The sequence below is a fragment of the Salvelinus fontinalis genome, chromosome 37 (assembly GCF_029448725.1).
Source record: "Salvelinus fontinalis isolate EN_2023a chromosome 37, ASM2944872v1, whole genome shotgun sequence".
Classification (NCBI taxonomy): domain Eukaryota; kingdom Metazoa; phylum Chordata; class Actinopteri; order Salmoniformes; family Salmonidae; genus Salvelinus; species Salvelinus fontinalis.
Window position 1 is genome coordinate 32,457,342 of NC_074701.1, and position 17,410 is coordinate 32,474,751.

The 17,410-nt window shown below is 45.1% G+C and overlaps 1 protein-coding gene across 8 annotated transcripts in view; it reads left to right on the forward strand.

Annotated features, from left to right (window-relative positions):
- LOC129836539 (disks large homolog 5-like) overlaps positions 1 to 17,410 on the forward strand; it is a 110,232-nt gene that overhangs the window by 53,209 nt on the left and 39,613 nt on the right. For all 8 annotated transcript variants that reach the window (XM_055902861.1, XM_055902863.1, XM_055902867.1 and 5 more), the window contains 7 exons: positions 7,319 to 7,549; positions 11,858 to 12,042; positions 12,307 to 12,432; positions 14,207 to 14,339; positions 14,534 to 14,661; positions 14,772 to 14,947; positions 15,111 to 15,214. In XM_055902861.1, the coding sequence (XP_055758836.1) occupies positions 7,319 to 7,549; positions 11,858 to 12,042; positions 12,307 to 12,432; positions 14,207 to 14,339; positions 14,534 to 14,661; positions 14,772 to 14,947; positions 15,111 to 15,214 (1,083 nt within the window). The remainder of the gene's footprint in view (positions 1 to 7,318; positions 7,550 to 11,857; positions 12,043 to 12,306; positions 12,433 to 14,206; positions 14,340 to 14,533; positions 14,662 to 14,771; positions 14,948 to 15,110; positions 15,215 to 17,410) is intronic.

Here is a 17,410-nt window from a genome sequence, read left to right on the forward strand (position 1 = left end):
AAGCATCTGCTATCACATTTTCTGAACCCTTTTTGTGGCGGATTTCCATATTATAATTTTGCACAATCAGGGCCCAACGCATTAGGCGCTGGTTCTGATTGTACATACGGTGGAGAAACACTAAGGGGTTGTGGTCCGTATATACAATTACTGGTAGGGCACTGGAACCAATGTACACCTCAAAGTACTGCAGAGCCAACAACAAAGCAAGAGCTTCCTGTTCTATTGTGGCATATTTTGTCTGACATTTGTTAAACTTCCGAGAAAAATAACAAACAGGATGATCCACTCCACTCTTGTCCTGCTGCAGTAGAACAGCACCAGCACCTCTGGCACTAGCATCTACCTCAAGTTGAAACGGTTTTTCAAAATCCGGAGCAGCAAGTACAGGGGTATTACACAAGAGGGCTTTTGCAGATTCAAAAGCTATTTTACAATCCGGAGACCACACAAATGATTTAGCCGGACTAAGTAAATCGGTCAATGGCGCAACTACCGCAGAGAAATTTTGACAGAAACTACGGTAGTAGCCAACCATCCCTAAAAAACGGCGTAGCTGTCGTCTGGTGGTAGGTGCGGGAAATGCAGTTATAGCCAACACCTTGGCATCAACAGGGCGCACCTGTCCATGGCCGACCTCTTTGCCAAGATAAGTAACAGTAGCTTTTCCAAACTCGCACTTTGCCAAGTTCAGGGTTAGCGAAGCAGCTGCCAACCGTTCACATACTACCCTGAGAGAGTCAACATGATCTGACCACTCAGACGAATAAATCACCAGATCATCAAGATAAGCACTACAGTTGGGTACTCCAGCTAATACGGAGTTAACCAGTCGTTGGAAAGTGGCTGGTGCATTTCGCATCCCAAAAGCCATGACTGAGTACTGTAGGAAGTTGTCGGGGGTTACAAAAGCTGAAATCTCCGAAGCACGTGAAGTTAACGGAACCTGCCAGTAACCTTTTAAGAGGCCCAACTTAGTAACATACTTAGCAGCTCCAATAGTGTCGATACAGTCGTCCAGTCTGGGTAACGGGAACGAATCTGGCATTGTGACAGAATTAACCTTTCGATAATCCGTACATAACCTGGACGTACCATCAGGTTTAGGAACCAGAATGCAAGGAGAACTCCAAGGGCTTGAACTTGGCGTAGCCAGGTCATTCTCCAACAAATATGTCACTTCATCCCTCATTATCTTCCTTTTGTAAGCGTTGATACGATAGGGGTGCTGCTTGATAGGTGTAGCATTTCCAACATTAATGTCATGTTCCAACACATTTGTGCGAGTAGGAACGTCATTAAAGAGACATGGAAAACTGTGTAGTAGCCTCACAACATCGTCGGCCTGTCCGTCCGTTAAATGAACCAGACCTGACTGGATAGACAACAGCATTTCTGAGTTGGGCAATCTAACGCACTGCTGCTGAGTATTGCGCAACTCTAATCCATCTCCCTCACCATCATCAATATGACAGTCCACTATCATAGCAGTAGAAGCAGAGGAGACAGCAGTACCTTCCTCTATTTTTGAACTATCCACTTGGGTGACGGGTCGGATGTGGTAGGCTTTTAACATGTTAATGTGGCACACACGAGATTGGCGTTTTCTATCAGGCGTTTGAAGCACATAATCAGTTTCACTTAATTTCTTCTCAATGAAGTAAGGACCAGAGAAACGAGCTGACAGTGAAGATCCTGGAACAGGCAATAACACCAGTACTTGGTCACCTGGCTGTAGTGGACGAGAAACAGCCTCTTTATCATAGTGTCTTTTCATGATCCTTTGGGAGGAAGACAGAGCTTCCTTTGCAAGAGCACAGGCTTGGTGTAGGCGCTCCCGAAAGCGACTAACGTAGTCCAACACATTTTCATCTCCTGTACACAACTCTTGGGACAAAAATTGTTCTTTAAGAACTTTCATTGGTCCTCTCACTGTGTGACCAAACACTAGTTCAGCCGGGCTGAAACCTAGGGACTCCTGTACAGTGTCACGAGCAGCAAACAAAACTAGAGGAACTCCCTCATCCCAATCTTTCTCAGATTACAAACAATATTTACGTAGCATAGACTTCAATGTCTGATGCCAACGTTCAAGCGCACCCTGAGACTCTGGGTGATAGGCGCTTGACACACGGTGCGTAATTGACAAGGATTTTAACACCTGCTTGAAAAGCTTGGACAGGAAATTGGTAGCTTGATCACTTTGTACCACCTTAGGTAATCCGAATGTCGTGAAGAATTTAATTAAGGCTTTACTCACTACCGGGGCTGTAATCCTTCGCAGAGGAATGGCCTCGGGGTATCTTGTTGCCATACACATAATTGTCAACAGAAACTGGTTACCCGATTTTGTCTTCGGTAATGGTCCAACACAATCAACCACCACATGTTCGAATGGTTCACCTATGACAGGTATTGGACAAAGAGGAGCGGGAGGAATAACCTGATTTGGTTTTCCTGTTATCTGACATGTGTGGCATGTACGACAGTACTGAGACACATCTTGTTTTAAACCTGGCCAAAAGAAATGGCGAAGAATCCGATCATAAGTTTTTGTGATTCCTAAATGACCAGACCACTGGTGATCATGAGCAAGGGATAACACATTTTGTCGAAAGGCTTTAGGAATCACTATTTGGTAAACAGCATTCCAATCTCCGCCCGCGTCATCATGGGATGTCCATTTACGCATGAGGAGATTACCATCAATGAAGTAAGCCACATTTTTCTTCTTTACCTCTTCCAATGAGACAACACTAGAAAAACATTTAGCAAGCTTTGTGTCAACCTTTTGGTTAGCAACCAGCTGCTCACGAGTGACTGGTAACTGTATTGCATCAGCAATAAGTTCAACTTTCTTCGCTTCTTTCCTGGGCTGTTTGTCAGAGGTGATCAGCTTCCCAGAGGTAGCGCACAACCCATCCTCTTGATCATCCTCTTTGAACAGAACTGTGTTAGACAAATCTATCACGTCACTCTCTTGTCGTGCCTGAGCACGAGTGACAGCACAAGCAGGGAACACATGTGGATAACTCTGTGCCAGCTCATTGGAGAGAGAGTGGTCACTTTTATCCAATACTTCCAATACGGGTACTACCTTTCCTCCGGCAATATCGTTTCCCATTATAAAGGTCACACCTTTTACTGGCAACATAGGACGTACTCCCACTCTGAATATTCCACTGATTAACTCAGAGTGTACTTTCACAAAGTGCAATGGCACTGGAACAAGACCCATTTCTATACCCTGAACTAACACACTGGAACCACATGGGAACCACATTCAACCCTTGAGACAAGATAAGGCGCAGTATTAAAGAATTTAGTCATGAATCTCCCTGGGACCATCACTGCGAAGGGGTTCCCCGAAGTGACCTTTATGCATCAGCACATATTCCTCAGCCAAGACGGCAGCCTCCGTGGCGGTCTGCATCTTGTGCTCATTTGTGTGTGGCAAGGCAGTCAGAGAATCTTTGAACTGCTCCAGCACAACTAAACTGCATAACTGCTCGTAGGTTGTAACATCCAATGAAGTGCACCATTGGTTAAACTGGGTGTGCAAATTCTGTGCGAACTCAACATAGGTCTGTCAACTTTTTTCCAGGTTCTAAACCGCTGGTGATACGCTTCAGGAACTAACTCATAGGTGTGCAACACAGCATCTTTAACTTTGCCATAGTTTTGGCTGTCAGCAACGTAAAGAGCCGAGTAGGCCTCTTGTGCTTCCTCAGTTAGCACACATTCCAACATCAGCGTATGGTCGGAGTCAGGCCAATTCCTGAAATCTGAAATCCAACACCTTTTGCAAGGCTTGTTGCTGTTTCAGCCTATCATGATCTAGTTGTAGCAACAACCGTTTCTTTTGCTTTTCAGAACGGATTAGGGGTATTTGTAGTGGACCGAAATGTAGCCAAACCAGGAGAAAATTACTCCATTTGAATGCTGGATTCGATCAAGTTGGCCTTTAGTATGGACTTGAACATCTCATCGTCCATCTCAATTCGTAACAATTGGTCTTTAGTATAGCAATCCAGAAGCTCCCCCTTGGGACTTGAAGAATTCGTCAATGTTAGCCATAGTCTAACAGTAAACCAACTATGGACGAACAACCTGTTCTCGGCCCAATTGGGTTTAAGAAAATAGAAGCAGTGTCAACCACACGAGAGACAAAAAAACAAATGGAACTTCCTCAACCTATTACTAGCTCAACCCTGGTCTTCATGCAGGTACTGGCGGTGGGTATTTATGTACTTTAGCCCGCTGTCGCAGAAAAATCTCCCAGCAAGCTGGTTACCCCTCCGAGCCATGGATGTGCTCCCGAGACAACTGCTCCAGCCACGGTCACCAAACAAAAGTAACAGAGTTAACACTGCCCAACATGTCATAACGTCGCTAAACCTACCAGGGGAGAAGACAAGTCCAGGTGGTCCGTTCACGCTACCCGAACAATCTCTCACTGCTAACACAGCACAAACACTAACCGGATGTCCCAACAATGAGCAAAGCAGGATCTCCAACCGGAACAGGGGATGGAGATAAACTGTGATCCGCTCTCAACTGCAGCACAAACCAACACTACTTCCACACCAACCACAGGTGTGTAACCAAAGAAAGTAGCAACTGGCAGTATCCAAATGTCACATACTTTGTACCTTAGTATATAACTTCCAGTCAAAGTAGTGCCCACAACACAACCCCATAGACTGAAGGGTTAGCCAAACAATAATCACATAGCACTTTACTTTGAAATACCACATTAACCAGTTAGAAAATGCTACTAAACAAATGCAATTCCAGGGAGTAACTCCAGAGGTCCCAGATGAGCCCCCACTTGTTACAACCTGGCTCAAGATTGTAACAAACAATGGGAAACCACACACAGTAAAGGAATAACAAAATGAATTTATTCCATAAATAAAGTAAAAACTCACAACAGTAATCAGGTGAGGCATGAAGGTCAGTAAATTAGGTGTCAACTGCCAAAGCCACAACAAAACAACCAAAGGTATGCATGGAGAGAGGAATCTCTTGCTGAATGGGGAAAAAGTGGTTTTATGCCACACCTGAGCTTTCACAGGTGTGCCCCATCAGCACTAATTACCCTCCCAGCTCCGCCCACTAATCTCCTGCAGGAAGTAAGCACAGCAAAACCCAGAAGAAAGAGCATGGAGGGGCTATCACACTAGACAGTGAATTTAAAATCTCTTTCATGCTCACATCTGGAGGAGCTGTTCCAACCTTTTCCAGAGTTGTTTTCTCACTTAATGGCATTACATTAACTTCAACAGTTGTTTTGTCACCAAAGCCCCATATACAACCCACCACTGTGACCTGTATGCTCTCATTAGCTGGCCCTCGCTACATATTAGTTCGACAGACCCACTGGCTCTAAGTATTTGCTTGGTAAAGCTCCTCCATATTTCATCTCCCTGGTCACGATAACACCCACCCGCAGCACACGCTCCAGCAGGTATATCTCACTGATCATCCCCAAAGCCAATACCTCCTTTGGCTTCCAGTTCTCTGCTGCCAATGACTGGAACAAATGGCAAAAATCACTGAAGTTGGAGACTTCAGCTATCTGAGCAGCTTACCGTTCACTGTAGCTGTACACTGCACATCTGTAAATAGCTCATCCAACTACCTACCTCATATTTTTTCCCCTGCTCTTTTGCACACCAGTATTTCTACTTGCACATCCTCATCTGCACATCTATCACTCCAGTGTTAATTGCTAAAATTGTAATTACTTCGCCCCTATGGCCTATTTATTGCCTTACCTCCTTACTTCATTTGCACACACCATATACAGATCTTCTATTATGTTATTGACTGTATGTTTGTTTATTCCATGTGTAACTCTGTTGTTTTTTCGCACAGCATTGCTTTATCTTGGCCAGGTCGCAGTTGTAAATGAGAACTTGTTCTCAACTGGCCTACCTGGTTAAATAAAGGTGAAATAAAAATGAAATCTATTTATTTCACCCCAAAGTGTGTGTAACCCCTTTTTAAGGACTCAAACCTCTTCTAGAACACAAAACCTCTTCTAGAACACATTGTTTCTGTAGGGCCTGGCTACCCATAACTTATGTCCACTTCAAAAAACTTGAAGGCTTACATTAACCACACGTGTAAAAATTGCTACTCAACTAGCAGCTCACTTCTATGCAACAAGGTTTCACAAAAAGGACTAACCTTTTAATAGAGAACAAAGGACTTGAACCTTATACATCACAGATACGTATCACTCATTGTACGCACTAATTTTAACCTGATTTTAAAAAAAGAAGAAAAAAGTTTGTTATATTGGTCTTGACTTACCCAGCACTTCCATCAATCAGGAGATTAAGAGTTGACTCCCCAAAGTGGCTTGTGCTCAGCCTTTCTTCTGGATCAACACACAGTTGAGTTTTTCTTGTTGACCAATTCATTTCGGGTCACGGCACCAAGTGTTAGCATTTGATGTTATTCTTCAATAACACGAACACCAAAACAAATCAGGGGGAGGAAAATATGTTTATTCTTATTCAAAGTGGACAAATCATGCAGAGCGGTAGATGTACATGCTTCCCTGGCCTCAGTGATTCTCCACAGAACAAAGGAGACAGGATGCACTTTATAACCCAGCCCTAGCCGGTGGTTGACCAATTAGAATTCCTTGCAATAAAACTGGGCCAATGGCCAAATAACAAGTATCCTATTTCAGGTTGGACCAATGAGAACGTGCCACATGTAGCTATGAGTTTAGGACTGACATTACTAACAGATGTTGAACTGAAAACCAACTATTTCCATTGATGCCCTATTACAGAAAAAACGCTGTTTCCATTGATCGCTAATTCTAGTCCTCTGCGTTGTGCATTTACGTTCAACATATTCTTACAGTGGCTACTTGAAGGATTTTGATTTGTTTAACACTTTTTGTGGTTACTAGGCTCTCAGACCACTGCCAATTAGCTTAATTTGTCACTTTATTTTTTTATTTTTTTATTTTACCGTTATTTTACCAGGTAAGTTGACTGAGAAAACGTTCTCATTTGCAGCAACGACCTGGGGAATAGTTACAGGGGAGAGGAGGGGGATGAATGAGCCAATTGTAAACTGGGGATTATTAGGTGACCATGATGGTTTGAGGGCCAGATTGGGAATTTAGCCAGGACACCGGGGTTAACACCCCTACTCTTACGATAAGTGCCATGGGATCTTTAATGACCTCAGAGAGTCAGGACACCCGTTTAACGTCACTGCCTGATCAACGAAGAGATTTTGTGATTGATTGTGTTATGCTGTTAAATCTGATTGAAATGTTTGTTTTTAGGAGCTGAACTCATCGTTGGTGGACCGGGATAGAGCAATCTGTGAGAGGAACGAGCTGTTGGAGAAGTTCTGCCACGAGGTGAAGGACAAGGCTGAGGCCCAGAAGGAGTTGAGCCAGGCTTGTAAAGATATCGAGGCGGTCCGGGAGGAGAGAGACGTGGCCCGCAAGGAGAGGACAGAAGCTATCATACAGAAAGAACAGCTACTGAGAGAATACTACCAGGCTAGACAGGTAACACACACACACACACCTGGGAACAACGCACAAACACCTGTATTAGAGAGAGGACAAAGGTTGTCATACAGGGAGACCAGCTACTGAGAGAGTATTACCTTGCTAGACAGTGAACACACTCGCACCTGGGAACAACACATACACCTTACAGATATAATACACCTATTTACGCATTAAAAAAAATGTATATACACTACCGTTCAAAAGTTTGGGGTAACTTAGAAATGTCCTTGTTTTTGAAAGAAAATCAAAATGTGTCCATTAAATAACATCAAATTGATCAGAAATATAGTGTAGACATTGTTAATGTTGTAAATGACTATTGTAGCTGGAAACGGCAGATTTTTAATGGAATATCTACATAGGCGTACAGAGGCCCATTATCAGCAACCATCACTCCTGTGTTCCAATGGCACGTTGTGTTTGCTAATCCAAGTTTATAGTTTTAAAAGGCTAATTGATCATTAGAAAACCCTTTTGCAATTATGTTAGCACAGCTGAAAACTGTTGTTCTGATTTAAAGAAGCAATAAAACTGGCCTTCTTTAGACTAGCTGAGTATCTGGAGCATCAGCATTTGTAGGTTCGATTACAGGCTCAAAATGTCTAGAAACGAATAACTTCCTTCTGAAACTCGTCAGTCTTCTTGTTCTGAGAAATGAAGGCTATTCCATGCGAGAAATTGCCATGAAACTGAAGATCTCGTACAACGCTGTGTACTACTCCCATTCACAGAGCAGCGCAAACTGTCTATAACCAGAATAGAAAGAGGAGTGGGAGGCTCTGGTGCACAACTGAGCAAGAGGGCAAGCACATTAGTGTGTCTAGTTTGAGAAACCGACGCCTCACAAGTTTTCAAATGGCAGTTTCATTAAATGGTACCCGCAAAACACCAGTCTCAACATCAACAGTGAAGAGGCGACTCCGGGATGCTGGCCTTCTAGGCAGAGTTTCTCTGTCCAGTGTCTGTATTCTTTTTCCCATCTTAATCTTTTCTTTTTATTGGCCAGTCTGCGATATGGCTTTTTCTTTGAGACTCTGCCTAGAAAGCCAGCATCCCGCAATCGTTTTGCAGGAGAATGTTAGCCTATCTGTCTGCCAATTGAAGCTCAACAGAAGTTGGGTGACGCAACAGGACAACAACACAAAACACAGAAGTAAATCAACAACAGAATGGCTTCAACAGAAGAAAATACGCCTTCTGGAGGTGCCCAGTCAGAGCCCTGACCTTAACCCAATTGAGATGCTGTGGCATGTCCTCAACAGAGCAGTTCACACAAGATATCCCAAGAATATTGCTGAACTGAAACAGTTTTGTAAAGAGGAATGGTCCAAAATTCATCCTGATCATTGTGCAGGTCTGATCCGCAACTATAGAAAACGTTTGAGGTTATTGCTGCGAAAGGAGGGTCAACCAGTTATTAAATCCAAGGGTTCACATACTCTTCCACCCTGCACTGTGAATGTTTACATAGTGTGTTCAATAAAGACATGATAACTGTTTATTGGTTTAAGCGGACTGTTTTGTCTTGTTGTGACCTAGAAGAAGATCAGATCAACTTTTATGACCAATTTATGCAGAAATCCAGGTATTTCCAAAGGGTTCACATCATTTTTATTGCCACTGTGTACACACGCAAGCACACACACACAAATGTTTTCTGAAACACCGGTATGGACAAAGTACATAGGCATCGAAGGTCAATTTGAATAAAGAAAAAAATACAATCTACCCAGTTATCAACACCATCCCTGCTGCCTGTCAAAAAGTGACAGCTCCCAGCCACAGGTTAGACACATGATGAAGTGACAGCTCCAAGCCACAGGTTAGACACATGATGAAGTGACAGCTCCCAGCCACAGGTTAGACACATGATGAAGTGACAGCTCCCAGCCACAGGTTAGACACATGATGAAGTGACAGCTCCCAGCCACAGGTTAGACACATGATGAAGTGACAGCTCCCAGCCACAGGTTAGACACATGATGAAGTGACAGCTCCCAGCCACAGGTTAGACACATGATGAAGTGACAGCTCCCAGCCACAGGTTAGACACATGATGAAGTGACAGCTCCCAGCCACAGGTTAGACACATGATGAAGTGACAGCTCCCAGCCACAGGTTAGACACATGATGAAGTGACAGCTCCCAGCCACAGGTTAGACACATGATGAAGTGACAGCTCCCAGCCACAGGTTAGACACATGATGGAGTGACAGCTCCCAGCCACAGGTTAGACACATGATGAAGTGACAGCTCCCAGCCACAGGTTAGACACATGATGAAGTGACAGCTCCCAGCCACAGGTTAGACACATGATGAAGTGACAGCTCCCAGCCACAGGTTAGACACATGATGAAGTGACAGCTCCCAGCCACAGGTTAGACACATGATGAAGTGACAGCTCCCAGCCACAGGTTAGACACATGATGAAGTGACAGCTCCCAGCCACAGGTTAGACACATGATGAAGTGACAGCTCCCAGCCACAGGTTAGACACATGATGGAGTGACAGCTCCCAGCCACAGGTTAGACACATGATGAAGTGACAGCTCCCAGCCACAGGTTAGACACATGATGAAGTGACAGCTCCCAGCCACAGGTTAGACACATGATGAAGTGACAGCTCCCAGCCACAGGTTAGACACATGATGGAGTGACAGCTCCCAGCCACAGGTTAGACACATGATGAAGTGACAGCTCCCAGCCACAGGTTAGACACATGATGAAGTGACAGCTCCCAGCCACAGGTTAGACACATGATGAAGTGACAGCTCCCAGCCACAGGTTAGACACATGATGAAGTGACAGCTCCCAGCCACAGGTTAGACACATGATGAAGTGACAGCTCCCAGCCACAGGTTAGACACATGATGAAGTGACAGCTCCCAGCCACAGGTTAGACACATGATGAAGTGACAGCTCCCAGCCACAGGTTAGACACATGATGAAGTGACAGCTCCCAGCCACAGGTTAGACACATGATGAAGTGACAGCTCCCAGCCACAGGTTAGACACATGATGAAGTGACAGCTCCCAGCCACAGGTTAGACACATGATGAAGTGACAGCTCCCAGCCACAGGTTAGACACATGATGAAGTGACAGCTCCCAGCCACAGGTTAGACACATGATGGAGTGACAGCTCCCAGCCACAGGTTAGACACATGATGAAGTGACAGCTCCCAGCCACAGGTTAGACACATGATGAAGTGACAGCTCCCAGCCACAGGTTAGACACATGATGAAGTGACAGCTCCCAGCCACAGGTTAGACACATGATGAAGTGACAGCTCCCAGCCACAGGTTAGACACATGATGAAGTGACAGCTCCCAGCCACAGGTTAGACACATGATGAAGTGACAGCTCCCAGCCACAGGTTAGACACATGATGAAGTGACAGCTCCCAGCCACAGGTTAGACACATGATGGAGCTTAGAGTAACTGTCAACCATTGGATTATGTCAGTGGAATGACCCTAAAACAGACCCTAAAATTTAGACCCCTAGATTAATATTGCTGCTGCTGACACTTCCCTGTTCAGACCACTAGATGGCCCTCCTACTACGGTTTACACGGTTTACACTGCGGCAGCGTAGCCTAGTGGTTAGAGCGTTTGACTAATAACCAAACGGTTGCAAGATTGAATCCCCGAGCTGACGAGGTACAAATCTGTCGTTCTGCCCCTGAACAAGGCAGTTAACCCACCGTTGCTAGGCCGTCATTGAAAATAAGAATTTGTTCTTAACTGACTTGTCTAGTTAAATAAAGGTAAAATACATTTTAAAAAGTCGGGATGCCTAAAGGTTGACTCAGTAAACCGGTTGACTCGGCAGCAACGCAGATATTGAGATGAGCGAGAAGCAAGACTTCGCTCTCACAGTCACACACAGTATCTGCGCATGTGCATGGGTTCACTTCACGCTGTCACAGCATGGAAGCCAGGGAACCAAAACAGCGGAGAAGTTGAGCCTCGCTTCAACCCTCTTAGTTGTTGCGGAAATTGACCCACTATGCTGTTTACTTTCTATATCTATGTCATATCGCTGAGTTCACCTTTAAAATATGTGTTAGATATACCAGTTGGAGGATTTCCTCTGGTTATTTCCTTCTGATTGTGGGAATTCTCCAACTGGGATTACTGAGAAACCTGGAAAGTTTCTGGAAATTTGGGTTTGATCTGTTCAAGTTGCATGTACTGAAAGTGACTGACTAACTGTGTCTCCTGTGTGTCTGCTTTTCTCTTGTGTCTGCGTCTCATGTGTGTGTGTGTGCGTGTGTCCGCGTCTCCTGTGTGTGTGACAGAAACAAGATTCTGCCACCCTGGACATAGAGCGTGTCAACAAGGAGATGGAGGTGTTGAGGAAGCAGTACGAAGCCATGTCTCAGGAGCTGAAGGAGGCCACGCAGGAGGCTGAGGTGGCCAAGTGTCGACGTGACTGGGCCTTCCAGGAGAGAGACAAGATAGTGGCAGAGAGAGAGAGCATACGGTGAGTACAGGGGAGAGAGAAGGGGGGCTGGAGAGAGGGAAAAGAAAAGGTGGGGTAGACTCGCTCTTAATTGGTCTTTCTTTGATTCCTTGTATCTTCTCTCCTTGCCCTCTTCTGAAAACACATTGGAGTAAATGGTCAGAGAGGGGGAACCTCGGATCTTCCCCAATGCGTTTCGAGAAGGAAGCAAGGAGAGGGGATGCAAGGAATAATAACAGACTAAACTGTGCTGATGCTTGACGATGTCATATCCTGCCCCACCAGGACGCTGTGTGATAACCTGCGTAGGGAGAGGGACCGGGCGGTCAGCGATCTGGCCGACGCCCTGCGTAACCTTGACGACATGAGGAAGCAGAAGAACGACTCGTCACGGGAACTGAAAGAATTCAAGTGAGTCCCTGAGTCTTTATACACACACACACACACACACACACACACACACACACACACACACACACACACACACACACACACACACACACACACACACACACACACACACACACACACACACAGACACAGACACAGACACAGACACACACAGACACGCACTTTCAACTTTCTCATCCCCTCTGTATTGATGTGAACATCTCCCTCTACTGGTCAGTGTGTGACTGCCATTTTAAATTCTCTCTGTTTCTTGTGACTTTGAGAGGTCGACCTCCTTCCTTGTGACGAAGAAGAAAATAGTAAGATTTAGACTTTCAAGTCAAAGACCCCCTCTAGGTCTGCCTCATGAGGACATAATGCATCTTAGTGACAGTCAGCCACCGTAGGCCAGTTTCTCCTTCAAACTTTCCTTTACACACTGCAGAATATGACCTTCCTACCGCTTTTTAGACTTGCTGCACTTGCAGCATCTTTAAATGGTAGGTAGCATGAATGCAACTACAATGAATATATGGATTTGCGTTATACGCATCAAAAGCTCCAATGCAAAGTTACACCTCACTTTTCTATTTTCCGATCAGAATTCCTGCAGACTTTAGCCTGCAGACGCTATTCCTACCAGCCTGCAGACGCTATTCCTACCAGCCTGCAGACGCTAGCCCTACCAGCCTGCAGACGCTAGCCCTACCAGCCTGCTGACGTTAGCTAGCTAGCCAACCAACCACGGTCAACATGGCTAAGTAGTAAGCCAGAGAACAACACCAACTAGTCTTGCACAGGCAGGAAACCACAGAACACACACAAAAAGAGAGAGCAGAGACTTACCGATTGACGGCTGAGTTGGCTACCAAAGGAGGACCAAGGAGCGATACCCTTCAGAGGGATTGTCAGCTAATCCAATAGCGATATAGTGAGGTAAATCCAAAAAGACAGATTCCAGAGGCAATAATCCATTGGACAAGGGGAGGAGTCAACAATACGACAGCGATCGGAGGAAGGCTTCAAGCAGATGGAAATTATCACAACAGCACAGTCAGCTAGCTACTGTAGCGCGCTAATACTAAGCAAAGGTTGAAAAACTCTGGTAGCCTACTACACGGAGATCATGTGAGTAATCTGATTGGTTGTTTACATCACACCTCGTGATTGCAGGATTGTAGCTCAACACTTGTTTTGCGTGGCTAATGTTAGCCAGCTCTGGGATGTCACTTCATGACTTGTGTGCAGAGGCCCCTCAGATTTGTCCTGTCTTTTGTTGATGTAGTGCTACTAGCCACCTAGCAATTTTCTGAAGTTGGCTTTAGCTAGCCCACATATTTTCCCAACCTCATAACTAGCTACCAAGAACCAATTTCAGGCTATCAAGTTAGTTTAGACAAGCTAGCTACTCAATCTTAGCTGGTATGCCTGCTGGCAAGGTTGGTAGACTTTAGAAAAACGAGCAATAACTAAATGTGCTGAATAAGTCTCACATTCTTTTGAATGTGTTACCCAGATTTTACCAGAGAAGCAAATGTAGTTTGTTTAATAAAGAACCACCAGTCAGGTGGCCACAGACCGATCAAGAGGTAGGCTTAGATATTTAGGAAATGTGACATATTTTTTACATAGAAGGTAGCATAATGATTATAGATCTAGATTGCAGGAAAAAGCTTTTTCACGTGTTTGAAAAATGCTCAATTCTCCAACTTCCGGATGTTTCGAAACAACCCCCAGCCGTCCTCACATACTTCGTGATATCACTTCCCGACCTGTGTCTTGTCACTGTGTTCAGAGAGAAGATGGAGAGCCAGCTGGACAAAGAGGGAAGGTTCTGTCAGCTGATGGCACACAGCTCCCATGACTCGGCTATCGACACAGACTCTCTGGAGTGGGAGACTGAGGTGGTGGAGTTTGAGAAGGACAGGGTCAGTCTCGAGACGTCAACTACTGTTATCGATTTAATTGAATTATTATTTCCCCATGCGTGGATGTATTGATGGCTCGATTGACTGATTTCATACTTTGATAAATTGATTTCCAAATCCTGGTAAATACATTCTCTGAACCGATGTATAGAAAACCAGTGTACAGTATATTAAACTTAGATGTTTTCCTGCAGGATGACATGGATTTGAAGGCACTTGGGTTTGACATAGCAGAAGGGGTAAATGATCCGTATTTACCAGGAGATTGTGGAATATTTGTGACAAGAGTTGACAGAGGAAGTATTGCAGATGGAAGGTTAAGGTAATTCTCAGATTTTTAAAAAACATTTCCATATGTTACTTTTAACATCACTGAACACAACCTGTTCTTTCCTCATCTCCAATAACACGTTTTCACTTCCTGCTTTTCAGAGTGAACGATTGGCTGCTGAAGTTAAATGATGTGAATTTGACCAATAAGGACAGGAAGCAGGTGGTGAACGCGGTGCTTAATGGAGGCGGACTGATCAACATGGTGGTGCGCAGAAGGAAGTCTCTGGGAGGGAGGCTGGTCACCCCCATACACATCAACCTAATCGGACACAAAGGTACCAGCTTTTTTGACAAACTCTTTTTAGAGTTAACGTTGGTAATGAGTGTTCTGGCACCTTCCATATTGAACTCTGCCTTATGATGCATCCCTTTTAATAATGTTCCATCTAGTGGACATGGCTTTTATATCTTTGTCCTCTATCCTTCTCTCTAATCCAGACAGCGGTATAGGTCTGGAGAGTGGCGTGTTTGTGACGGCCCTGGTCCATGGGAGTCCTGCTACCAGGGAGGGATCTCTGACAGTCGGAGACAGACTTATCGCTGTGAGTCCTTCTTCTCCTACACCTCTTTTCATCCTCCACCTCCTCCCACGTCTACTCCTCTTCTTCTCCGCCTCATTCTCCTCCTCCTGTTCTTCTCCTCCTGTTCTTCTTCTAATCCGTTATCTTCCAACCTCTCCCTCCTTTTCCTTCACCTGATTTCACCCCTGTTCCATGTATGTCTAGTTAGTATTAGTACGTTAGTATTCGGCTAACCACGGTTTGTCATCAGCTGTTCCTTTAGCTAGAAAATCTATCGCCAGTTTTGTACAACGCGACTCAGACCAGAACATACCGGACCTATTTTTCTCTCCATATCCCCGGATTTCAACCGCAAGCTCTGGACATTTACACCTGGATTTCGCAGTAGGCTAGCTGCTTTCCATGTGACTATTGGTTTACGTCGATCCCGGAGCAAACATCAATTATTCCGGAGCTAGCCAGCTGAAGAGTTCCATCAGCCACTCCTGGGCTTCAATCACCTATCCGGACCAGTTTTACTGCCGATGCGGAGCCCCACCGGGCCTTCACGACTGGACTACCGACGTTATCTGCCCGAGGGAGTTATCCAACTGGCCCCTCCGTCGCGACGTTACCTGAACGCCCATCTGTGGCCCGCTAATCGTTAGCTGTCTTTTCGGCTGCTATCTGAATAAGTCTATCGGACAATTTTTCTTGGGTCACTATAACTATATCTATTTTGCCAATTGGATTGATCCCCTCTACCACACGGAACCCCACTAATCTACCGACGGAAACGCACGGGGTGGCTAAAAACAGACCTCCATACTATGCTAGCTTGCTACCGATGGCCCGGCTAGCTATCTGAATCGCCGTGACCCCAACCAACCTCACTACTCACTGGACCCTTATGATCACTCGGCTAAGCATGCCTCTCCTTAATGTCAATATGCCTTGTCCATTGCTGTTCTGGTTAGTGTTTATTGGCTTATTTCACTGTAGAGTCTCTAGCCCTGCTCACTATACCTTATCCAACCTTTCAGTTCCACCACCCACACATGCGATGACATCAACTGGTTTCAATGATGTTTCTAGAGACAATATCTCTCATCACTCAATACCTAGGTTTACCTCCACTGTATTCACATCCTACCATACCTTTGTCTTAACATTATACCGTGAAGCTATTTTATCGCCCCCCAGAAACCTCCTTTTACTCTCTGTTCCAGACGTTCAATTCTCATAGCTTTTAGCCGTACCCTTATCCTACTCCTCCTCTGTTCCTCTGGTGATGTAGAGGTGAATCCAGGCCCTGCAGTGCCTAGCTCCACTCCTATTCCCCAGGCGCTCTCTTTTGATGACTTCTGTAACCGTAATAGCCTTGGTTTCATGCATGTTAACATTAGAAGCCTCCTCCCTAAGTTTGTTTTATTCACTGCTTTAGCACACTGCCAACCCGGATGTTCTAGTCGTGTCTGAATCCTGGCTTAGGAAGACCACCAAAAATTCTGAAATGTCCATCCCTAACTACAACATTTCCAGACAAGATAGAACAGCCAAAGGGGCTGTTGGGGCCGGTGTGGCAATCTACTGCAAAGATAGCCTGCAGAGTTCTGTCTTACTCTCCAGGTCTGTACCCAAACAATTTGAACTTTTACTTTTAACAGTCCACCTCTCTAAAAGAAAGTCTATCACCGTTGCCGCCTGTTATAGACCACCCTTTGGCCCCAGCTGTGCTCTGGACACCATATGTGAACTGCTAGGCGACCTAAACTGGAACATGCTTAACACCCCAGCCATCCTACAATCTAAGCTTGATGCCCTCAATCTCACACAAATGATCTACCAGGTACCACCCCAAAGCCGTAAACACAGGCACCCTCATAGATATCATCCTAACCAACTTGCCCTCTAAATACACCTCTGCTGTTTTCAACCAAGATCTCAGCGATCACTGCCTCATTGCCTGCATCCGTAACGGGTCTGCGGTCAAACGACCACCCCTCATCACTGTCAAACGCTCCCTGAAACACTTCAGCGAGCAGGTCTTTTTGGCCGGGGTATCCTGTAAGGATATTGATCTCATCCCGTCAGTAGAGGATGCCTGGTTATTTGTTTAAAATGCTTTCCTCACCATCTTAAATAAGCATGCCCCATTCAAGAAATTTAGAACCAGGAACAGATATAGCCCTTGGTTCTCTACAGACCTGACTGCCCTTAACCAACACAAAAACATCC